General features: G+C 38.6%; 1 protein-coding gene across 4 annotated transcripts in view; it reads right to left on the bottom strand.

Moving 5' to 3' along the window:
* The window catches only part of DNAJC4 (DnaJ heat shock protein family (Hsp40) member C4), a 2,281,272-nt gene that overhangs the window by 875,622 nt on the left and 1,379,498 nt on the right, over positions 1-26,152 (bottom strand). For all 4 annotated transcript variants that reach the window (XM_044075728.1, XM_044075729.1, XM_044075731.1 and 1 more), the window contains one exon: positions 5,468-5,635. In XM_044075728.1, the coding sequence (XP_043931663.1) occupies positions 5,468-5,635 (168 nt within the window). The remainder of the gene's footprint in view (positions 1-5,467; positions 5,636-26,152) is intronic.

The raw sequence follows: 26,152 nt of genomic DNA, 5'->3' as shown, positions 1-26,152 counted from the left end.
TTCTTGCTTTGCCCTGTCTGACTCAGAATAAGTCACGCTGTTGTAAATCACTTCACCGTTCATCATCCTCATCTTGGGACACAACGCTTGCAGTCTCAGATCTCTCACATTCTGAGAAGACAGTGAAAGCCTTTACAAAATTGCTGTCATACACACCTTTCGATCTATCTTGTACTTGATGTGAATGCTGTCAAGAGTTGATGCTATGAGATCGTATGTATGCCTCCTCTGTAATCTGCAGCATGACAAAACAGCTGACTTTCTTTGAAGTGTGTCACAGATGATCCACTGGGTAGTGACACCAAGAAACTACGATTCTGATGGGTCCAAATGTCAGCTGTAGTGCAAACAGTTGAAATGTTTGCTAAGGTTTCCATCATATGCTTTCATATCACTGAACTGTTTCTCCACTAGTTCATTGTGTAGTCATTGTGAATAGTTATATAAAGTGATATTTTGGTTGACTTTGTTGTGTTAAGCCTTGTTAGACCTATACAACATTTTCTATAAGCATTTTTGCGTCCTCAGCATTAGTTTTAGCAGATTAGTATAATGTACGTTGTTAAAAATTTGATGGGTTATAACTTGTTATGGTTGTGCTGCTGGCTGTGTGTACTTTGGTTTAAGTATTCAGTTGTGACTCTGACAATAAAGACTAGTCTGTGGGACTTTGTAAATTGTAAAATGCTATTCATCATTATTATAACACCGTGTATACAACTTTAATACATTCGTATTCATGTGGACTAAGCATGTATTCCTCACACACAAGTACTCTGCGGGTAAATCTGAATTTGAGAATTGATAAACTATACTTATGTAAAAGTAACTCAACAGTAACTAGTTACATTAGTTAGTAACTAGTAATAGAAATATATTTCTTTTTTAGAAAAGTAATAGTAATACATTACTTTCACTTAAAAGTAACTAGTCATAGTAACTTATTACTTTTATAAGTAACTAACACAACACTGCAAGTTCTTAAGGTTAACAAAACTCCCTAGAAAACATTCTAGTAATGGGTGATTCAGCTATCAGACACAGTGATGTTAAGGAAGGTGAGAGGAGAGACAGAGACAGAAAAGACTGCCTTTCAGGTGCTAATATAAATGATGATAATATGACATGGCCGCTGCCCATGCTGGTGTACATGATCTTATACACTCCACCCCAGAGTAGATGGACAGAGATGTGGTTGAGCATTTATTAAACATATGTTAACATTTGTTAACCGGGAAAGTCCGACTTGGAACAAAGCCAATTTTCAGCGGAGGCCTGGGGAGAAACGCTCCAGACATGTGTCTTTGTAACGTGGGAGGAAACCGGAGCACCCGGAGGAAACCCACGAATGCAGGGAGGACATGCAGACTCCACACAGAAGGCACCCCAGCCGAGAAGTGAACCAGAAAACCTCTTGCTGTGAGGCGACAACGCTACCGCTACACCACTTCGCCATCTATTTATACTTTAAGAACCCAACTCAAGATTCCATCCAACTCAACCATGTTCAGAGTTCTTCAAATCTAAACTCCCAGCATTCTCAGATATGACTTAAGAATATCTGAAAGTTCTCCTATTCCTGATGACCCTATAACAAAAGCAGAAGCTTATACCATTTTTTTTCTCTTACCTAAACCCCCTGCACTGAAGCACCTGTCCCTAGCCATCACAAGTATGATGTCAAATTTAAGAATAAGTCTCTATGTGGAATCCTGGTGTGAACAAACTCCATAATAAAATAAAGAATATTCTGGCATTAAGGAATAAATTCAAAGTTGCAAAGGCGAGTACATAAATATTATCACTGATTCCAAAGATAATCCCAAGGGCCATTTTTACTACATCAGGAAACTCAGGAGTAAAACTCAAATTTGCATATAACTTATCTTAAAACAAACCACCTTCGTTAACTCACAGGATATCACAAATATACTTGAAAATAAATTTAGTTCCAAATTCACCCCCTTCTCTCATCCTTGCTTTCCACTCTTTGCTACTCAGCCCTTGCCCTTCCCCCACAACTACTTCATATGAGGTCCTACCAATCTCTCTGAAACCAAAAGTATTAGCTCTGTGGATCCTGACAATATATAAGGATGTTTCCTAGTCAGCACTAAACATAACCTCACTCACTTCCTTGTATTTGATCTCAGCTTTTACACTGGGTTCAAAAGCAGTTACTAAGCATGCAGTCTAGGAGCCTAACCAAAGGTCCCAACTACCCCACAGGACTGCATAGTTAAATTACTTACTCAGAGTAACACAGAAGACAAGTGAAGGCTGAAGGAATCAATCCTTGTACCACAGGAAGGATCTCCTTAACAGCTCATAGCCTTAATCCTCTGCACTAACTGCTAGACAATACACACACACACACACACACACATATATATATATATATATATATATATATATATATATATATATATATATATATATATATATTATACACACACACACACACACACACACACACACACACACACATCTGGTGGTACAGTATACAGCAGGAAAACAGGGTATATGTTCACCATTACTCATATCTACCGTAATAAACAATTGACTATATAAGATAACTATGCCAAGTTATTTTTTTTTTTTTTTTTAACCAGGTAAGCCTAATGGACACAAGAGTCCCTTCTCGGGGTGACTTAGCACTGTTTAGTTAAATGACTTACTCAAAGTCACACAGTTGGTAAATGGTGAAAGAAATCAAAGCTTGTACCCTTGAATACAAGAAGCAGCTCATTAACAATTCAGAGACATGATTGTCTGTGCTGACAGATTTACATGCGAGATGTCTACAGAATGGCCACAGTTACATCCCTTCACAAGGAAGGCCCTAACTCCAACTGTGAGAATTATACAATTGGCTTCATCAGCATTATTTATAAAGTCTTGGTACATATTATAATTGCTCTCTTAAACCAAAATACTGTAGCCTACAAGCACCTAATCTAAGCCAATTTGACTTTGTGAGGTGTAGGTCCTGTTTACTAAATCTGGTGGACTTCTTTCGAAAGATGACTGAAGTCCATGCTGGTGGAAAATATATGCACACTGATTACCTGGACCTAACTAAAGTCCTTGATACTATCCAACATACTAGTACAACTGATAAACTCACCTGCATAATTATTAACCCCTACACAACCCACTGGACAGCTAAGTGCTGCACAGACAAACTGTACAATGAGGGATGGTGGCACTCTCCTCAAAAACATTTGTCACTGGTGGTGCCACTGGTGTCCCACAGGACTCTAATGTATTGTCTCCTCTTAGGTACACATCTTCTTGTTTAAGCTGAAATTGAGGGTCTAAGTTTGACAGTCTGCTGATGACTCCAAATGCAGCACTGGAGTTAACTCCACAACTGACAGACATACACTAATGAGCATATTAGGTGCATCTGGCTGGTGAGCTGAAGCATAGTCTCTATATCGGTCATTTATAGCTTATCTGTTATTATTTTTTTAAAGAAAGCTACTTACTAAATTATGCTGGTATTATTTCTTATTCATATTGGAGTAGTGGGACTGTATGTTAGCTGCAGAATAACACTAAAGATGCTGTTAAATGACATTCAGCAAAGCATCCCAGGTTGCCGTGAAAAGACAGCTACCACAGATTACAAACACGACTAATGCTTTTAAGATAAGTGCTCTTGTACATAACAAAGAGAGTTCGCAGCACTATTTAGAATCTGTTGGGAGAAAGAAAACAGAAAGTGTTGAAATATACAGACATAACACAGTTGTTTGGCTCCTGAAGTGACAGGAACATGATGTATAAATTTCCTCATAAAACATGACTTTTAAGATGATATACATTACAAGAACAGTTACCATATACTGGAGTGATGGGTATATTGGTTAATTTTCAAGAGGGACTTCTGAGTGGGTCTTTGATTTCCACTTCTTGACATCTTGCTCAGTGGTTGTTTAGATCTTTTCTTAATGGATTAAGACACATGCCAAACAGTATGAGCCAAAAGGGCCAGCTCTTGTGCAATGGAAATCTCCATAATTGCCATTTCTTTCTAACCCTCCTCGTGCCTTTTTTTAGAGTGCATCCTAATATGTGCCCATATTCACCTTTCAAATTAAGTAATTTGTTTTCCTGATATCTTTAGCTTGAATGAGAACCACCTGAGGAATGCCTTCTTTTACACCACAAACACTAGCAACTCACATGCCCGTAAAAATGGAAGATGCTATGCTCTACTGCTCTTCGACATGCCAGAGATCACAATATGCAGACAATCCCTAGATCAGTAATAACTAGCATGTTTGGTGGCCATCTGTATGCCAACAGTTTGCTTACCTGTGCAGTGCCACCAGCCTAGCAAACATTTTCAGCCACACTGTACATCCTGGTCTGGGGTGGGAAGAGGAATGGTTGTCACTTTAATGATAAGCAGTAGCAGCGACTTCATTCACCTGTCACTCATGTTCTTATCTCCTCCGCAATGTTATCAGAGAGAAGCTGTGTCTATTTACATATACTATTACAAAGGAATCTGTATCCCAGAGCTTGTGAAAGCAAGCTGCACGCTTGGCTGTATATGTAAATCACTATGCATAATGTGTGCCGCAGGATCAAGAAGTGTCATTTTGGAAAAGATCTGATGTAGCACAGGCAGCAAATGTTCTGTGCGGCACTTATTGACACTGAATAAGCAGTTATATTCTGCGCAAGGAATCCTTTACTCCACATTAAGCTGAATCAATAATGAATGCTTGCCATCTTTTCTTCAGTAATTCAAATATACAAAACCAATAGTATAAATACATTGCTCAGAATAAACTTAGTGATTTATCATTAAAAGTAATTCATAATGCATTTGATTTTGCACATAACCATGATTTTTAAGTCTTTACAACCAGTATTTGATTCTCAGATAAAGTGTCTCATGCTAGTGTACGGGAAACAGTAAATAAGTGGCCACAGGTAACTATTACATCTGCCACTTTCCTGCATACCTCTCAACTGTCCATATTTTCACAGATGTCCAAATCACATTTTTATTCTGTCTCTCATACAATCTGTGGTTTTCTTGGAAATCACTGAATACTGCAGTCACTAATGATTAATTTGTAACTAATAACATTTTTTTATAACTAATATTTGAAATTCAGACTTCATATCTTTCAGAAAAAGCATGTTAATTCAAAATCTGTTACTCTAGTAACTTTAGGAATTTATATCAGCAACATTTAAAATTTATCTCTGATTTTGTTTTTTGTCCACCCCCCCCCCCCCCCCCAGTTATTTCTGGTTTTGTCCAGATTTCTTACATTAAGAGGTTGAGAGGTATGTGTTTCTTGATGCTAAGTTAACAAATATTAAACTGAGAAGTTTGTGGTTAAGAGTACCTCAAATAAATACATTTGCATATAATAAAAAAATCATGTAATTAAATAAGTAAAACATTTTGCTTATTTGGTTTTAAAACAATATTGCTCACCTAAAACTGATATAGTGGAATAACAAACTGCCTGTCATGATTAAAAAACAGTAGGCTACCAGCTTCCTATTTCTTCTTGTTCTTTTTTCTGAATACATGGCATCATATTCTTCAGGTGAAGCATATCGAAACTGTTCCCAGTATCTCACCTGTTCAGATTTCTCATAGCTATACACAGAAAAAAAGAAAGAAAAAAAAAACATGAATTATTAACAGCTTTGTCTGTTATCATTCAAGCCTCCCATAAATTATACCTTATTGCTCTGTGGAATTTTCAGAACTGGTTAGAAATAATTAACATTTGTATGCAAAAATCTGCTACTCCATTACAAAAAAAAAAATAAATAAAATTATAACCATATAATAAACAGTTTTTTTTAGCACTGTCTCTATTAATATAAATAATTCAGGACATCAATTTAAGCCACTTGAAGCAGTTCTGCAAGTAAAGAAGTTAATGCATACATGTGCTGTTTGTAAATCTGCAATAGGAATATGATTTCTTCTAAAATAAAGAAAGCAGCATCATCAAGAGGAAACCTTACAATATAAACATACAGAATTGTTTCATTCAGGTAAGGATTAGCATATGCATTTTTACAATTAAAAATGCTCTTAAGTTTTTTTTTAAATCTGCTCTGCCCTTCATGACTCGTATTACATTTAATGAAAACATCTTGCAAAATTATCCTTTTAGCACCATTATTTTGAATCTTATAGGTCTCCTCTAGTCTGATCCTCTATTAATAAGTTTCTGAAGTGTGTGTGTGTGTGTGTGTGTGTGTGTGTATATATCTATATACACACACATACATATCAAACATGTGCTCCAGTAAATAATAAATTCACAAAAATAAAGCCATTCTAATGGAGAATGCAGTCACTTGCACATACGGTCCTGTGTTTCTTGCTGTCCGACAGCAATTTCCTTTGTGAATTTTAACTTTTTAAATGCCTTTTTTTTTCCTTCAAGAGAATACTAAGACCAAAAATGTCATATTCATACATGTCACTGAGATCTCTTTCATGAGTGTCATTTGTGTGTGTAGGGGAAATTCAATCAGTGCCCCGGCCAAATTTCCCACAGTTTATATCAGTATACCTTGGTTCTTCCCTGATAAGAGGACATGGGTAGTGGTACTAACACCGTCAACAAACAGCAAATAAATACCAAACAAAAGGCCAATCGAGTGAATGTTTTAAGTGTTTTTATCAATTTACTTTCCATGGATCCTTCCTTTCCCACTAATAACCCATACACTCTTGCATACCTCACTGGATCGCTGTCCACTACCAGATACACTAATTTACTTTTCTCAAAAAAATGAAGTTATATTTTCATTACATGAAACCTGGGAACTGAATTATAGTAGTGATTTTTATCTGCAATTTCCGCACTTTACCATGACTTCCTTAAAATTTTCTAAAGCATCTATGTATCTACAAAACAAAACCAGATAATGAGTATAGAACACTCAATAAATTAAGCAGACGATATTATCTGTAAATATGAGAACAAATACAGACTGTGGAAAATGAGCATTCCGGCCTAAAATACCAGGCTGCATGAAGAGTCAATGTTTTTCCAACAGTCAGACAACGCAAATCCAGAATTTATAGGTATTTTCCCCAGAAAAAAATAGAAAATCAGGGTCCCTATTTTAGACATTTGATTCTGTGGGTCCACAACCCATTTTGTGAAGCAATACTTTCATACGTCAGAGGAGTCATCTACAGATTAAATTCCTCCTTCTCTACTGCCCTACTTTTTTTATGGTGACCCCTTTTCAACACCCGGACATCTTCCTGTGCACCCTTAACCATGTCATCCTTGTCTATTCTGTTTTCAGACAGAGGAGTCATACCTGCTACTCTCCCTGTTTAATGTGTCCCCAATACACCTCCCTGACAATTTCCTCTACACCTACAGTGACGTCCTCCTTCTTTCTTTTGTTTCCAGTGAGAAAAACCTCAACTCCTTAAATGTGTGGACATGCACTTTGCCTCCTACACATTCACTCTTATGCTGGTTTTCCTATAGACTCCTTCCAGCATACTGATGTCCCTCTCCTTGTATAGTCTCCAAAATTACACACATTATTCAATGTGTGACCAAACCAGGGTCTGGAAGTGCTGAAGAACTACCTCTTTGCTTTTGCAATCTATCCTCTTAATGCTACGCACAAGAATTCCATTTGTTGCAGTAACTACCCACACGCAGGTCCTGGAGGCCCAATAAAAGTGGGGTCAAGAATCATAGATGCTCTTTGTGTTCTTTAGACATCAGTTTCACATCACTACCAGATGATACTTTCTACTATGGCGCTACAGAATTCCATCAGGAGGTAGCTAAGCTATCGAATGTGCATAATAGGAACAGTGCTAAACTTTCAGTCTGCTTCTCAGCTCAGGATTATGGTATTTGTACCACAGGCAATTGTTTGTGTATCATACTTACTATCTGACTTTCAGACATGTGAGACTCATAACTGCATGTCCTGCAACTTTAGTAAACAAACTAGTTTTAAAATAAAGATAACTGTCACAAATAATTGCAAAACAATTAAAGAATTTTAGAGTGCTCTGATTATCAAGTTATGTATGTGTATGTATGTATATATATATATATATATATATATATATATATACATACACACACACACACACACACACACACACACACACACACAGACGCGTACATATATATAGAACTTTTCAGTGAATATGAAATTGCATAAGCTCACATAGTGATTCAGTTCCAAAATTGACACAATCAACGAAAATGTTAAAGAAATCCACACAAAATCAGCAAGGAAAGATCCCAACAATTTAATGCAGAATCAGATTAGTACTAGGTTAAGTGCTATTGTCCTTACACAAACCAGGACTTTATCAGAACCCAGAGAAATCTAACTTCATTCTTGTATATAATTATTGAAACATTCTGGTCCAATTGCCACTGACATATTCAGAAACGCTGTTAACAAGCAAATTAAAAATCCATTCATAAAAGCATAATGGTGTTGCTAGAGCCAATAAAAAAGCTTATTTAAATAATATTTCTTAAAAATATACATATAAGAATACCCTAATATTTATACATAAATGTCTATCAATCAAAAGCATAAATATCAGTAATACAAATACAATAAATATATATATATATATATATATATATATATATATATATATATATATATATATATATATAAGTTCAACCAATACAGCACCGGAATACGACAGGAGTGTGCTGTAGAAGATCCGGATAATTAAAACGCCAACAAACAGCTCAATAAACACGGCCAGGATCAATCAACAGGTCAATGTGCTGTTCAAACTTTTACTTGTTGCAAAATATGTTCAAACCACAAGCAGTTACACAGCTTTTAACTTTCTAGAGCACAGCTTAGTAGCTCCATAACTCCATATCACTCACACATGCCATATGCAATATATTTCCTACTGAAGCATATACTCAGGCCAAGTACTAAGTAGTACTAAATAGTTCATGTATTTATTAAAATAACAATAAAACAATAATAATAAAACAATAAAAAGGAAGAAAATAGGATAAGCGCTTTCGGGTCACCACCACGACCCTTCCTCAGATCCTTATAACTGATATTGCATCATTTCCTTCTTTTAAAATAATAGGTTTACACCAATAGGGCAGTCTTTTGCATATTAATGATATTACATCATTTCCTTCTTTTAAAATAGCAGGTTTACACCAATAAGGCAATCTATTGCATAGTCACACCTACTCAGACAGGTGTGTCATAAGTGCCTCTTCAGTCTCCGCCTTTCCAAGGCGGATTTCATAGGGAATGCTGTATTAAGTCCTGGTTTCTGATGTGCTCTAAGCTTCCCAATCCAAAACATTTCCTCCTGCTCGAGTCTGGTGTTAATATCACCTCCCCTTTTTGAGGCAAATACAATTTTCAAGACTAAACATAAAGTTATGTCCCACATTGTCTCTAATATGTTTCGCCAGTGGGTTCTTATAATCCCTTAACCTTATGTCACTAACATGTTTGGACAATCTTTCTTTCATTTGTCTCACAGTTTTTCCAACGTAGAGTTGCTGCATGCGGAACATGTAGTCAAATATACAATGTTCTTGGTTGTGCAGTCAGCATAAAAATTAGTAGTATATTTCTTCTTAGTGGTTGGATGTTCGAAGCAGCTATCAAAATATAGAAAGTTAAAAGCTGTGTAACTGCTTGTGGTTTGATGGTGTATGCATCGGTCCTACCTTATCTAGTTTGACATTGTAAAATTTATTTCAATTGTATTTTGCCTGACATGGTTGATATTATACAATTTAAAAGATTTTGAACATTCTGATTACACTGCATGTACTGGAGATTTTCTCTATGAACTGGGGGCCTTTGTGCCCAGCAAGACTTCCTTGGTTAACCCAAGTAAAATAAATGCAGCTTTAGAATATAATATACCAGACTACTTTTCATGAAATAAAAATATTGTTTTCCTTGTGCACTACACTGGGCAAACTTGGGGCATATACAGGCAATATCCGAGTAATCCATGACAAGCATAAGAAAATATTCAGCAAGTTATTCAAAAGCATAACTCATCATCAAATTTCAAGTAAAACATTTTAAGTAATAAATATAAACTTAAATTAGTCCCATAAAAGCTGCCTCACAAAATGTAACTCTAGAAAAATGTTTCTTAGTCTGATACCAAAGTATTAGGAAAAAAATCACAGGCAAGAAAATGTAATTACTCCTTAATTCATTTAAGCCTATAACGCCTTGTTTGTATAATTTCAGTTCATACCCATAGCTCCTTATGATGTCCAGATCTTTTTGACTCTGGCTTCATTAACTAAATGACTTACCAGCTAATAAGAGGCAGAATTAGAAAGTGCAAGGAGTTAATAAAATGACACCAAGACTGTTAATCTGGGATGCCCTACTGTAGTGAAAGTAGTCACTGTTTGTCACTTAACATTTTATATTTATGTCATATTTTCATAACCAAGAGTCCTGCCTTTTATTGAGGGGTGTGGTGTGATATGTTACGGTGAGAGAGAGAGAAAAATTTATTATCAAGGCCCAGTTATATTACACAAAACCTGAGATATTGCTAGTTGTTAGTAATTATGAAAATAAACAATATTTCCATGTTGTTGTTGTGTCTTTCGGCTTTTCCCGGTTAGGGGTCGCCACAGCGGAACTCCGGTCCGCTAATGATTGGCAGTAGATTTTTACGTGCCGAGTTGCCAGCTCTGACGCACAACCTTCAACGAAGGTACGCCCATTCACGCATGTCTCCACACAGAAGATGCTCTAGCTGAGAATTGAGCAGGATGACGTCTTACTGTGAGTCGACAACGCTACCGCAGCACCACCACCGCAGTCTATACTTCAGAAGCCAAGTGACTCAAACTGTTGCCTGACATCTGATGACATATTAGATGCTACTGAAAAAAAAAACTGTCTGACATTGGCACGGTAAATTGCACATCTTGAGAGAGCATTATTTATTTTGCTAATTATACAATCGAGCATATGTTTTCATATTTCTGTATATATCTCAATAAACATGCACTCATACATTAATTTCTTGTCATGTCATAGCTTCTATCTGGTTGACAAAAATACTTTAGCAATATATTCCTAGGTTGCACTGTTTCCAAGATATGACAATTTGCTTGTGAAAATTTAGCAAAAAATATAATTTGGGGGTTGTCTGCAGCAATATATTACAATACTTAAGAAAAGATTTTGCATTCACTGACTATAATTACTGCAAAGAATATTTCTTACAGATAAAACTGATTTTTGTACAGTTGTGATGGCTTCTGATGTTCACAGAATATTTATGTGTGTTTATATTATGCTTTTTAAGATTATTTTTCAAAAATGTCTGGAATGAAAGATGTATGTAGGCTGGTAGAGGCGTGACATTTCACAATACATAGGTGTTAATGAGGACAGGAGATGCAACACATTTCAAAAGACATTCTCTGTGGTTTCATATTCATGAAAAACAAACGTCACACATTCTTCTAGCCTTTTAGTTATTTATTTTATTTACTGGTCCTTTGTTGACTGGGTTAGTCCCCACTAGGCTACTGGTCTCTTTTTAAGGGAGACTCAAACGGGTCTCTATTAAATCATCGAAAATTCAGTACAGCGAATGGCATTTTCGGTGCTCTTACATCGAACATGCCATTTGTTGAACTGTTCATACTGAAATCGCCGTACAGTGAAGACCGGACAATCTGCCCTTCTCTCACTGTAGTGCGATCTCGGAGTTGGTATATATAATTAGCTGGGGGTGTGGGGGTCACAGACCCTCACAAGAGCAGAATTAGATGAACGGCATTTCCGATGAAATGCTGTTTGTCAATGAGGTCCTTCGATGATTTAATATAGAACCGACCAAAACACCCTGATGGCAGATGAACAACAGAATGGAAAGGAAAATACTAAACATTTTAACTGTTTCATTTTGCTTGGCATTACCCCTGGTTTCACAGGTAAAACTGTACCTACAAAAAAGTCAGTGCTACCAAAGGAAGACAAGTTTTAGCCATAGATCCCCCTTTACTTTAGGAAAAAAGCAGCAACTATTTAGCAGTCTATGGTATGCTATCACTGCAGAATACTGTCAATTTACCTTGTTAAGCAATGTCAGAATAAAATGCAGCAACAAACAGGGAATAGACCTAATGCTCAAAGCCTTGAAAAAACACTGCTCTCACATAAGTAAGCAATCTTATATTTATTTATTTATTTTACATTTGTTGACTGGGATTGTCCGACTGAGCTGAAGAGCCCTTTTTCAGCGGAGGCCCGGAGAGAAAAGCTCCAACATATTATACAATTTTCATTATAAATTAGCATTAAACAGCAATGTTACAGGATTATTACAAGGCATTAAGTAGCAATACAATGTTATACAGTGTCAATAATCAGGAGTATAGCATACCTATTTCAAGATGTATAAAAAGAAATATGTCATTAAGATGAGTATAGTTTTTGGGGTAAGTGGTTACAAAAACCCAGTTTTATCATGATGTAGTTGCATGAAGCCAAGACAATTACAATAGAATGTTTCTCTGAGGCAATTTGCATAACAGATTTTAGAAGACAGTAGAAAGAGTATTCAAGGACGATTAGAGAGAGCTAGTGAGAAGACTGAGCTATGGGCAGAAAGTAGATTAAGGTATGAGAAGTAGGGGATGTTAAGGAGGGAGAGTGCAGAGGCAGGACCTGTGACTTTTAAAGTGCTCTTTGGTGGCTGTCTTAAACTGTTTAGGATGTGTAAGGGTCCTGATTTCTAGTGGGAGCCTATTCCAGGCAATAGTGGGGTGATAGCTGGACATGCTGCGTCCAAATTTAGACTTGGGTTTGTAGATTTGTAGTAGGTCTTGGTTAGAGCTTTGGAGAGGTCTGGAGGGAGAATAATGGGAGAAGAGCGGGGATAGTGCTGGGCAGTAGGAAGGCTGGTATAGGATAGAATGGATGATCTGGAGCTGAGAGAAAAGAAGCTGGTGGGGTAATTCAAGCCAGTTTAGGTGTTGTAGAGAGAGAGACAGTGATGGGATTTGTAGGTTTGTTGGGCAGCAAATCTAGCTACTTTGTTGAAGGTAGATTTGAGTTTGGTTAGGAGTGCTGAGTTAAGATTTGTGAGAATTTGAGAACTGTACATTAGACTGGGTAGAAGGTAGGTAAGAGAGAGAGTAATGTTGGCTTCAGAGGTAAGGAATTTCTTGTTATGGTAAAGGAGCCCTAGTTTTGAATGTGTCTTTTTGATACAGTTATTAACATGCAAGTCAAATTTAAGCTGACCATCGATGGTTACGCCTAAGAGCTTAGTACTGGATTCTACCTGAATGGGAGCATTATTAAGGGTCTGTATGGAGAAGGAGGGTTTAATATTTATGAACTTTTTAGGTAGGAAGAGTAACAGCTTTGTTTTTTTAGGGTTAAGGGTGAGCTGGTTGTTGGAGAGCCATGTTTCAACTACGTTAAAAGATGCCTGAGTAGCTGAGAAGAGCTTAGAGGGAGAGTTGGCTGTGGTGATAACTGCAGAGTCACCTGCGCATTGCACTAAAGATGACTGAGGACAGGAGGTATAGAGCTGATTAGTAAAGATATTAAAAAGTAAAGGCCCTAGGACAGACCCTTGAGGTACACCCATTTTGACAGGGAGAGGAGGGGAGAGTGCAGAGTGCCATCTCACTGATTTAGATATTTCAGTGAGGTAGCTGGAGAACCAAGCAACAGTATCAGAGGAGAAGTTGAGGTTATGCAGTTGGTGCAGCAGAAGAGTATGAGACAGTGTTGAAAGCTTTTGAGAGTTCCAAGAATAGGCAGGAAATATGTTTATGGTCATTCATGGCTATAGACACTGTGATGAGGAAGGATAATAGAGCTGTAGTGGTGCTATGTTTGGGTCTGAAGCCGTGTTGAATGGGTGTAAGCAGAGTTTCCTGTATTAGATACTGCATAACTTGTTTATGAATACATTTTTTCTAGTACTTTAGAGAGAGGGGAGAGGATAGTGATACGTCTAAAGTTGGAGATATCAGTAGAGTTACCTCCTTTGTGCATAGGTAGAGTGTAGCATTGTTTCCAGATGGAAGGGACTTTAGATTCAGAGATAGAGCAATTAATTAGAATAGATACAGGGAGAGCAAGAGAGTCAGCTGCTAGTAGAAGAAAAGTGGAAGGAATATTGTCAGTTGATGCTGAGCATGGTTTTAATTTAGAGAGTAGAGTTTTGATGTAGCTAGTAGGTACAGGTTTGAGGGAGAAGGTATTTTAGGAGATAGTATTAGGAGTAGGTTCAGAAAAGTTGGAGATGTTAGTAGCAGAGGAGTTTGGGTTAGGGTTAAGTAACTTAGATATTGAATTGATAAAATAGGTATTGAAGATAGTAGCAGTTTCTTCGGATGTCTTGTCTGGGCATGGATTGGGAGAGCTAAGATTACCAGGATGTAATATTTGGTTAATAGAGTTCCAGAATTTTTTAGGATTAGATTTTATGGCTGTGGGAGGTTTGTTATAGAAGTCCTTTTTATCTTTGTTTATGTGTTTTTTTTTCTCAGATTTCTGAGTTCTTTATACTTTTGTAAGTCTGCAGGGAGCTTAGTTTGTGACCATTTTTTCCATAGCTTGTCTCTAGTTATCATAAGGGTACGAGTGGCTTTTGAAAGCCACGGAGATATGGTGGACGTAATTCATACTTTGTAAGGGGGAGCAAGTGAGTCTAAGATGCTAAGGAAGGTGGAGTTGAAAGCTAGGACTGCTTCTTCTAGGTTGGGTAAGGAATTTCCAGTTTACTTTAGAGAGGAGGGCATTAAAGGTTTCTGGATGGAAGTTAGGAGAGTTTATGCCAAGTGATAAATTTAGGAGGTTTTGAGAAGTGGGGAGTGAACCTAAGCACATTTATAGGGCAGTGATCATTCGGGGTGTTTGGTAGGGTTTCAGGGTTATATTTGGAAGGATTAGATACAAGTACCCAGTCAATAAGAGTACTAGATGTGTGGGAGTTGTTTGTATGAGTAGGTTGGGAGATTAGCTGTGTAAAGCCATATAAATTAATATGAGTATTAGAGTTTGGATTACTGAGAGTTAACCAGTTAATGTTGACATCCCCAAGGAGGACAGTTTAATTGGGGATGTGTTGAGAAAAGTATGAAAGAATATTTTCGAGCAGAGGAATGTTGTCTCCTGGTGGAATATAGATGCTTGCTACTGTGACAGTGGTGTGGTCATTTATATTAAGGTTAGCTGTAAGTAGTTCAGCAGGAGAAAAGGATGGGATAGGCTCATAATACTTGTAATGGTGAGGTGGTTGGAATAGAGGATGGTAACGCCACCCCCTTTTTTGTTTTGGCGATCTATAAGGAGTATATTATAACCAGGGGGAATGTCTTTATCAGAGGTTTGGGTCTTAGCCAAGTCTATGTTAGGATGATGACATCAAGAGTGTGGAAGGCTACCCAGGCATGGATTTCACTAACTTTGTTTAGAATACTACGGGCATTCATAGAGTAAAAGGAAATATGTTTGTTTGGAGAGGATGCATTTATTAGGTTGGGAGAGGTTGAGTTATGCATGGTGGGGTGATGGATGAGCCCAGGATTTGGATGTATGTCTCCTGATAGAAGCAGGGCTACATGAAGTTGGTAAAGTTTGAAATTAAATGGGTTGTAAGTCAAATACTTAGTCTTGGTTTTAAATGCTACACAGTCAGGGGGAGGAAGTTTGATTTTAGGCAGAGGGATGTTCATGGAAAAGACAGAGGAGGAGATTGTAATAGAGTACTGTAGAGATGAGAAGCAGTTAGTATGGGGATTAGTGGGATCTCTATGGACAGGTGGTAATGGAGTAGTACAAGATGTAAGAATGAGAAGGAGAAGTAATGGAGGCAAGAGGAAAATAGAAAGGGTTGCAAAAGCCATGGCCTAAGGTGGGGAAGTAGGATTGGAATGGAGTGAGGAGTGGATAAGGGACTAGGAAAAGTAAGTTGTTGGACCTGTTAGAGAGCTGAAGTAAAATTTAAGTGAAACAACCTGTAGGGGGAGTAGGGAATATATAGAAAGAAGGAGGATTTGCAGCAGACTAAACTATAAAGTGATACGTAGGGGAGAGTAAGGTGTTTAGAATGTTACAGCAGACAGAAAGGGGTGGAGTTAGGGGAGGAAGAGATTAGGTGGTTAGGTATAAAGGAAATTATATGGTGGATGGGAGGGGAGCGAAGTGAGCCCAACCGTAGCGAGGGCGAATGGAGTGGGATTGGCCAGGAAGAGTCAGCACAAGTAACAATCAGCAGGCCAGGAGGGAAAGAATAAGGAGCACACAGTGAGAGTCAGCAGGTAAGTAGAAGAGGTGGGGAGGTGTAGACAGAGAAGGACGAGATGTAATAGCGAGGTATACACAGGTATTTGCAGTAAGATAAAAACAGCTAAAAGGAAACCACAAACAGAAAAACAAAAAGAGTATAGTTAACTAAGAGAGAGTTGACACTAGGGTAGTGACTAACTTATAGATGGCAGAGAGAGACAGAGGCAAGGTTTCTAAACAGGTGATTATGGGGGGGGGGGCTCTCCGTGGTATGCAGGTATACTGTACAGTAGACAAAGTAAGACTACTTTGTGGTATGAGCTTAGAACTTACTTTTAGTGTAAACTGGCTATACAATAGAGTATAGCTAACTGAGAGAGAGATGACACCAGGGTAGTGACTAACTTATAGATGGCAGAGAGAGACAGAGGCAAGGTTTCTAAACAGGTGATTATTGGGGGGGGGCTCTCAGTGGTATGCAGGTATCCTGTACAGTAGACAAAGTAAGACTACTTTGTGGTATGAGCTTAGAACACACTTTTAGTGTAAACTGGCTACACAATAGAGCACAGGCGTAATTCCAGGAGTTGGAACAGTCTCAGTAAAGGTAGAATTGGAAGGTTGTGATACAGTACTAAAGGACACAAAAACTTTGCTTAGATCTTTATATGAAAGGATTACCAATATAAAGAGTGATTTTATTTTTGTCACCGTGGATATAGTTTCACTATTCACGGTGACTCCCAACAACTGGGGGATAGAGAAGATCTGTGACTTGCTTAACATTAAAAGCATGTATAGTAATGCCAAAATTGAATTGATCTTTAGCCTGCTGGAAATTATTTTAGAAAATAATATATTCATTTTTAATGACTGTGTATATCTACAGAAGGTTGGCATAGCTATGGGCACAGCTTGTCCCAATAGCTACGCCAACTTAACATTGGTCTCATGGGAGACTAGTTTTTTGTCAGAGGGCAGTAATTTTTCCAATGAAGTTTTATGGTATACACGTTTTGTTGACTATGTCTTTTTGCTGTGGGGAGGAAGTATTGATAGGTTGGAGTTATTTAGGTTCATAGGTTCATACTAGGCTATCTGCCCTAAGGCATTTATAAGCCTAGCCAGAGTGTGTTTGGCTTTTGCCACCCATTTTAAATTAATTTTGCTATGCCCTTTTTCAAGGTTAGTATAATATGCCTCTGTCTAACAGTGACACAGAAGAGATACCCGGGGTAAACCTACGATCTCTCATCCACTCATCAAGATTCCTCTTGAAGAGAGTCAATGAGGGACTCTGCCTAACCTGGACTGGGATTTTATTCCAGAGTGAAGGGAGCCTCTGGGTTATGAATCTGTCCCTCCAGCATGTCCTATTTATTTCAGTGCTGAGGTTCAAGTCTCTCAAGCGCGTAGCTCGATGGGATTTGGATTTTCTGAGGTGCAGCATGTCCATTAATTCCGGGTTGGACATGACTTTATACATCAGGCACAAATCGCCTCTGAGCAGGCGGTATGCCACTGAGTAGAGCTGGAGTTTCTTTAACCGGGCAGCATATGGCATCTATTTGAGCCCTTTGATCCTCTTGGTGAGGTACTTTTGGGGTCTTTCCAGTTGCTGCAGGTGTCTGGTAAGGTACATCCCAAAAGGGGCATTGTACTCAATTATGGGCCTGATGAGGGATGAGTAAAGAGGCACGATGACCTCCCCTGATCTAGATGTGAATCCCTTCATGATTAGGTGGGCTATATAAAATGTTTTTCTAACCACTTTGACCACGTGGTTGTCAAATGAGAGATGGCTATCAACTTGGGTTCCCAGGTCCCTAATTACTTCTTCTGTACTTAATGGATTACCACCTATGTGGAAATTTGTGGGCACTTTGTTTTTGCCAAAGGGGATGACTATACACTTTTTGGTGTTTAGCTTGAAGCCATGGCTCTGGCACCAGTTGTCTGTTTCTATGAGGCCCTTTTGGAGGACGCTTGTGTCGGCTGGAGAGTCGATTATGGCACCCAGTTTGCAGTCATCTGCGAACTTGGTCAGCCACAGTCCTTCCGTGTTGGCCTGTACCTCCGAGAAATATATACCGAACAAGAGAGGTCCCAGGACTGAGCCTTGTGGGACGCCACTTGTAACTGGCTTGGAGTCTGACATGGCTCCAGCAGTTCTAACCATGTGGGTTCTGTCCTTGAGCCAGTTTGCAACCCATCTAGTGACATAGGGGTTTATATTTAAGCTGGTGATCTTATCTATAATGCCTGAGTGGGGTATTGTATCGAAGGCTTTTGCGATGTCCAGGTAGGCTTTGTGGACCACCTTCCCCTCGTCAATGGCCTTGGTGACTGTTTCAAAGAAATCAACCAGGTTTAAGAGGCAGGATCTGCCCTTAACAAAGCCGAACTGGGTAGGATCCAGTGTCTGTAGGTCCCCAATATCTTTATTTATGAGGTCCATGATGATCCTTTCCATAGCTTTGCAGACCAAGCTAGTCAGGCTTATGGGGCGATAGTTTCCAGGATCCGTTGAGGCACCACCTTTGTAGAGAGGGATCACTGTTGCTGTATGCCACTCTTTGGGTACATATCCTGTAGTAAGGCTGAGATTGAACAGTAGTTTTATGTTTGGATTTAGCTCTTCTTGGAGTTCATGTAGGACGCATCCCGGGACACCATCTGGTCCCACTGATGCTGTGTTTTTTGCTTTGGAGAGGTCAGCGCTTACCTGAGCATCTGAGATGTCAGGGGGGCAGCACTCTGCTGGGATAGATATTTGCCCTTTTGGTGGGGAGGGGGGGAGAAGTTTGCGCTGAACCTGTCAGCTAGGATATTGGCAATGTCTGTGGGTTCGGTGTATTTTTTGTCATTGTGGACTAATTCTGAGCATATCTGGGAATTCCCACCCAGGTTCCTAACATAACTAAAGAAAGCCTTGTGATTATCCTTAGTGTCCTGTGCAATTTTTCTCTCGAAGCTGGCCTTAGACGATTTTATGAGTGCCCGCAGTTTTTGCTAATACTGATCAGAGATGCCTTCCCTTTTTGGGATTTTGCTCTATCATGTAGTAGCTTCCTCCTTCTACTGTATAGTTTGTTTATGGCTGGGGTCCACCAGACAGGACGTCTGCCTTTGGAGGATTGGGTCTTGGTTTTATTTGGGATTGAATGATCCATGCATTCCTGAAGGTGTTCATAGAATGCGTTTATAAAGGATTCTGCGGTCTGGGCCGTATTTTCCACAGGCCCGGGGGCTTTGAAGGATTCCACCTCAGTTTTGAGGAGTGTGAAATTTGCTTTAGAGAAGTTTTTCACTGTGGTTTTCAGGGCAGGGGGTGGAGTCGGGATGTGAATATCCAGTGAGATTAGTTTACGGTCTGATCTTACCAGTGAGGAATACACTTCTGGTCTGGAGCATAGAGTCCCCATGTTGGTGATGATCAGGTCCAGTATGTTTTCCCCTCTTGTGGGAGTGGTAACAAGTTGTTCCATAGCATTTGAGTTTATAAATTCTAGGAACCTTTGGGCTAGGGTGTTGGAGCTAGAGTAATGCTCCCAGTCTATGTTTGGGTAGTTGAAGTCGCCCATTATAATGGTGTTTGGAGAGACCTTCATATTTTCCAGTGTTCTCAGGAAGGCCGAGTGGGGTTCCTGGGTTTGGGAGGGTGGTCTGTAGCAGGCTATAAACTGGAAGGCAGTTTTACCCACTGTTAGTTGCACATGGATAGTCTCTGATGCTTCGTGCTGTGCCACCAACCTGGAGGTGTGGGTATCTTTGTAGACCATCTACATAGTACAAATGATTTTTTAAGGTTCACCTATCAATATTCAGAAAATGAAATTGATTTTCTTGATGTTAAAGTACAAAAAACTCCATCACAAGAAATAGCCACTGGTTTACATAGGAAACCTAAACATAGGAATAGTATATTACATAAGAGCAGCATGCACCCTACTCATGTCTACAAGAATGTGATTAAAGGGAAATTCATGAGGATGAGCAGACTTCACAATACATAAGAGGGCTACAAGAAGCAGTCACTTTATTAGAAGGTGATTTTAAGGAGAGGGGTTATAATAAAAGGAAATAGATAATAGTATTAAAGAAATGTATGAAGGACGTAAACACAGATGGGCCCCCTTCTTTTTAAGTGATGTTCAAAATACATAATCAAATAAAAATAACATATGTAAGGTCAGGTTCCCGATAACTTATTTGAGTGACATCAGAAGATTCTGTGAGATCTTTGAAAAGAATTGGGGTATCCTGACAATAATAAATGAACTGCAGGGGGTGATAGATAATAAGCCCAGTTTCTCCTTTAAAAAAAAAATCATTAAAGAGGCAGTTATGCTATAAAGCAAGTTCTAGTAAGAATAATAGAATAGTATCTCAAAGAACTGGGACTTTTCCATGTAGAAAGTGCACGGCATGTAACTATGTATATAGTAAATCTACTTTTCAACACCAGACCCTCAGATTTGAAATAAATAAAGACTTTTATGCTGATTGTAGGACTAGACACCTGGTATACTTTAGTTTCTGTACAATCTGTCATGCCTTTTATATTGGCAAAACCAATAGGTTATTTAAAGAACGTATACAGGAACACTTGAGGGACATCACCAACAAGAAAGAAACTAGTGCCCTGGCAAAGCATGTGCAAGCTGCAGGTCCATTACATGTTTTTAATTTTATGGCCCTAGAGGTTGTGCAACCAAACATTAGAGGTGGGGACATGAGCAATATTGTAGAAGAAGTGGAACAGAAATGGATTATGTTATTGAAGGCAGATAGTTATCCAGGGCTAAATAGTGCAGTGTCACCTAACCCTTTTCTAAAAGCAAGACCCCTTAAGCATTGACATAAACATATTTTTATTAGTGCATTAGTAATTATTATATGTTGTTGTTTATATAGGACTGTTTTTATATGTTGTTGTTCTAAGTTTTTGCATATATTTATTTTATGATGTCATCAATGAGAAGTTGTATGATTGGACATGGTATGGTTTAAACTTATAGAGGTTATGTGTGTTAGTTAGAGTCTGAGGAAGCAATTTGTTATTTATCGTGAAAGCACTTACTTTATCCATTAAACTTTTATTATTTTGATATCAGCCGTGATCAGTTCGCTTTATTCTTTTTATGTTTTAAGGTAGAGGGGGGATGCAGGGAAATGTAATACATGCACAGTGAGATAGACAGGAGAGTAAAGGGGTATTCTGGGCCAGGAAGAGACACCACAGGAAACAATCAGCAGGGCAGGAGGGAAAGAGTAAAGAGCACACAATGAGAGTCAGCAGGTAAGTAGAAGAGGTGGGGAGGTGTAGACAGAGAAGGACGAGATGTTATAGCGAGGTATACACGGGTATTTGTAGTAAGATAAAAACAGTTAAAAGGAAACCACAAACAGAAAAACAAAAAGAGTATAGCCAACTAAGAGAGAGTTGACACTAGGGTAATGACTAACTTATAGATGGCAGAGAGAGAGATAGAGGCAAGGTTTCTAAACAGGTGATTATGGGGGGGGGGTGCTCTAAGTGGTATGCAGGTATGCTGTACAGTAGACAAAGTAAGACTACTTTGTGGTATGAGCTTAGAACATACTTTTAGTGTAAACTGGCTACACAATAGAGCACAGGCGTAATTCCAGGAGTTGGGAGCAGTCTCAGTAAAGGTCGATGCAGTCTTGAGGGAATACACTTTGCTTTAAAACTTTTAGTGTAAACTGGCTATCCAATAGAGCACAGGCATAATTCCAGGAGTTGGAGCAGTCTCAGCAGGGGCGGCTTGTGTTATCGGACTGCAGGACTGCAGCCCTTCCACCTAGAAACAAAAGAAATAAAAATTGTGAAACATAAAATTAAAAAAAAAAAATTTTTACGAGTACCAGACTTTCGCGCCTGCGCAGACACACTCAGACTGTCCCGCAGATGCCCAGGAATCTGTGTGAACTCTGACTGCCTGAGTCAGCAGTCCAGATACAGGGAAGGTATTTTCTGCTCCACAGATGCCCAGGAATCTGTGCGGTAGATGACCGCACAGAACAGAGGAGCTCCGGAATGCTTGATCTGCAGACAGGACCAATCAAAGCTCTTGCAGGGAGCGCAGGACCAATCAGGCGAGAGGTAAGGGTGTGTGCATTCCAGACAATGGAGTTTTGCTGCTTCAATCAGGTGTGTGTGTGTGTGTGTGTGTGTGTGTGTGTGTGTGTGTGTGTGTGTGTGTGTGTGTGTGTAAGAGAGAGAGAAATGCCCCTGTTAACACACAGTGGTGGGTAGGGATACTCAGGCTTGAACCTTGTACCTTGGATGCAGGTGGCAAGGACCGGAATTCCCTACCCACCACTATTTGTAAAAAATTGCAGATTTTTGCCTCATATTTGTTCTATTCCTCATAAAATCTGTGGTTTCTGTATCTTCAGTTTTCCTTGCAAAGGTATGTAGTGCAGTGGTGCACTGGTAGCATTGTTGCCTGACAGCTACAGGTTCTCTGGTTTGATTCTTGGCTGGGGTGCCTTTTGTGTGGAGTCTGCATGTTCTCCCTGCTCTGCTGAAAATTGGCTTTGTTTTGTTCCAAGTCAGACTAGTTTCCTGGTTAACAAATGTTTAAAAATAATAGGCATTTGAATTTCAGACTTCATATTCTTCAGAAAGTACATGGTAAAACAACCTTTTATTCTAGCAATTGTCTAAGTTTATAACATGGATATTTGAAATTTGCCCATACTTTTGGGACTGTATTCCCCCATTATTGGCCTCGTCCATGTATTTTGTGCTAAGGTTGAGAGCTATGTTGAGAACTGAATTCACTGAATGTTTGGGGACTGTATTCCCCACATTACTGGCTTCGTCCACATGTTTTTTGCTAAGAGGGTGAGAACTATGGTGAGAACTGAATTCACTGAATATGTTTGGCAGCTGTATTCCCACATTATTGGCTTTTTTCAGGTGTTTTTTGCTAAGAGGTTGACAGCTATGTTGAGAACTGAATTCACTAAATGGTAGCCATTTAAGTTTGTCTTCCTCTGTTTCAGCTGATTTGGCATAGTGGCATGTTTCTCTGACTGTTTTGCACAGGGTGCCCTGGGTTCAAGACATGGCAGTGAAATGTCTGGTGGTAACACAACATTTTATTCTAGCAACTTTCCAACATTATACAAGCAATGTTTAAAATGTGTCCCTGTTTTTTGGCCTTTTGCCCCCCCCCCCCAATAAATTTTGGCTTTTTCCAGATTTCTTGTGCTGCAAAGTTCAGAGATACAGCTGAGTGTCGAGTAGATTTTACAAGGAGCTGAGAGCTACAGGGGAACAAAAGTAGTCTTCTTGCATTGTTAATAGCACAACAGGTAGTGTATTTGCTTTTGATGCAGAAGGCTGGGGGTTCTACTCCCACAGTAGGTAGATACATTGCTGATACTGTACTGTGTTGTAAAGGGGGTGGATGCTGCAGTCCTTATTGGCAAAGATACCTAGTAACTATGAACCTGTTATCAGTTTGCTATCCATTCCCTATTGCGGTATTACTAGCTTATCATTTTTTTAATGCATGTAACATAGGCAATTTATTCTTCAAGGGCAACAGGCACTTTATTTGTAGATGAAACAATGACATATAAAGTTGTTTGCTAGCAGCAACCTCTTTATTAGTTACAGATTTCTTTAATATGGATTTTACTACTTCAGAGATTGTGCATATTTACTGATACTGGTGGACTATAGACGGTTGAGTAGACTTTTTATGATGGAAATGTTCTGAATTGGGCAGTTTTGTCATTGGTGCATGCATTTTGTTTCATTGTTTACTGGAAAAATGTTCAAAACAATAAATTTAAAATGCCCTCTAACAACTGTACTGTATTGTACAAGAAATATAATGTAATACAGTCAGGAAGGTGTTTTAAAGAGCATGTGTATGTTTCATGTTCAAGGGGTCTATGATTTTGAAAACAGCCCAAAGTTAATCTTTATCTGCCACCGGCAAAATGTATTTTCTTTGAATGTGGGTTTCAATGCTATTTCAATGCATGTGAGCTTCAAGGGCAGAGACGTTTTAATGCTAAGTCTATTTTCATTGTGAGACTGCATTGCTTTGTTTAACAGATATCTATTAGGGTTTGTGCGGTAAAATGTAAAATAAAACTTTCAAATGAAATCTAAATCATTGCAGAAGTAAAGCAGTATGCACATTACAGTGTTTATGGTAAATGGGGCAAAATAACCATGTAATGAGACATTGGAATGGCTGCAGGGGGGAGGTTCCATTCGACCATGATTTTGTGAGGGGGGGAAGGGTAGCAAACTCAGACAGCCCCGGTTGAACTATACCTCTCAGTTGTCCATATTTTTGCAGAATGAATAGATATTTGCTTCATATTTTTTAGATTGTTCCTCATAAAATTTGTGGTTTTCTAGCAAATCATTTAGGAATGAAGTCACTAAATGACAGACATTGAGTTTCAGATGTCATAACCTTCAGAAAAATGCATGCTAATGCAAGACCTGTTATTCTATCAACTGTCTTAAGTTTATACAAGAGCAATTTTAGGAGTGTTTGTATGTTCCCCCAATATATTTGGCCTTGTCCAGATTTCCTGCATTAAGAGGTTGAGAGGTACATGCAAATCGCTTTGTAGCATTAGGAATATCCAAACCTCTCAATTGTCCCCAATTTTGGCTCAAAATGTTGCTCTCCTCAAAATGGCAATTTTGGAAGAAAACGTGGAGGGTTTACAATTATATATAACTGTAATGATCAGAGTTATAGATTACTTTCATTTCAGAAATGCATGTAGATGCTCTTATTTTGTTAGCTGCTCAAGTTAACAGTGTTAATATTAAAATGTTGTCCTTTTTTGACAGGTTCCCAGCTGTATTGTGTGACAACTTTATATTTTTGCATCACATTTTTGGTCTGTTTTTCATAAAATTGTGGTTTTCTGGCAAATCAGTGGCAAGTCATTAAAGATTGAAGTTAGAAAATAATGGCAACGATTTAAGTTTCAGATTTCATACCCTTCAGAAAATCCGTACTAATGCAAGACCTACTACTGTTCTATTATCTAAGTTAATAAGAGCAACATTTAAAAATTGTCCTTATTTTTGAGCCTGTGTCCCACTTCTAGTTCTATGTATGGCTTTGTCCAGATTTCTTGCTCTGAATTTGAGAGGTATGAGTGTCAGAGGCATCACCATCAGCCAGAGACATTTCAAATTGTGACATACTTGTTGCACCCCACTCCCCATTGTAGTGGCTCTGGATGTGTCCAAGGAAGACAAGGAGCAGTTATGCAGTGTAAGTGTGCAGAGTATTCCCCCATCCAAGGTAGACCACAAGTACACCCGTGGCTTTTCATCTGTCCTTGATTTTGCAGAATGTTCTGGTTTTCTGTCATATTTTTATACTGTTGATTTATGCTTCTTATTATTCAGGAAATGCATGCTGTCACAGTGCCCTGTTGCTCTGTTTAAGTAGCAATGATTTAATGACCATCAGATAAGCTTGTCGGAGATTGTAAGATGCAAGTAAGCTTTAATAAGCATACTGTTAAAGAATTACCAGCATTGAAAGCCTTTTCGTTGTTGCCATGCAGAGAATATTTACATAACTAGATAATGTATAAGCCTTGGGTATTGAAATGCATATGACAGTATTTGTAATAAAAGGACAAGATTACAGTATTTTCAGAAGCTTATTACATTTGTTGGAGACTTGCAGTCATCTTTGCAGGCTTTACCCGTAAACTAAACAGAATGCCAATCTATCATGTGTGGTCCATAACTTGTGCAGGAATCCATTAAGCAATTTATCTTGAGCTTGTTTCTTGTTTGCTGTTCATTTTTTACTTTGATCATGTC

This window comes from Protopterus annectens, chromosome 6.part1, assembly GCF_019279795.1.
Source record: "Protopterus annectens isolate FY-2018-M chromosome 6.part1, PAN1.0, whole genome shotgun sequence".
Classification (NCBI taxonomy): domain Eukaryota; kingdom Metazoa; phylum Chordata; order Ceratodontiformes; family Protopteridae; genus Protopterus; species Protopterus annectens.
This window is presented reverse-complemented; position numbering and strand designations above follow the sequence as displayed.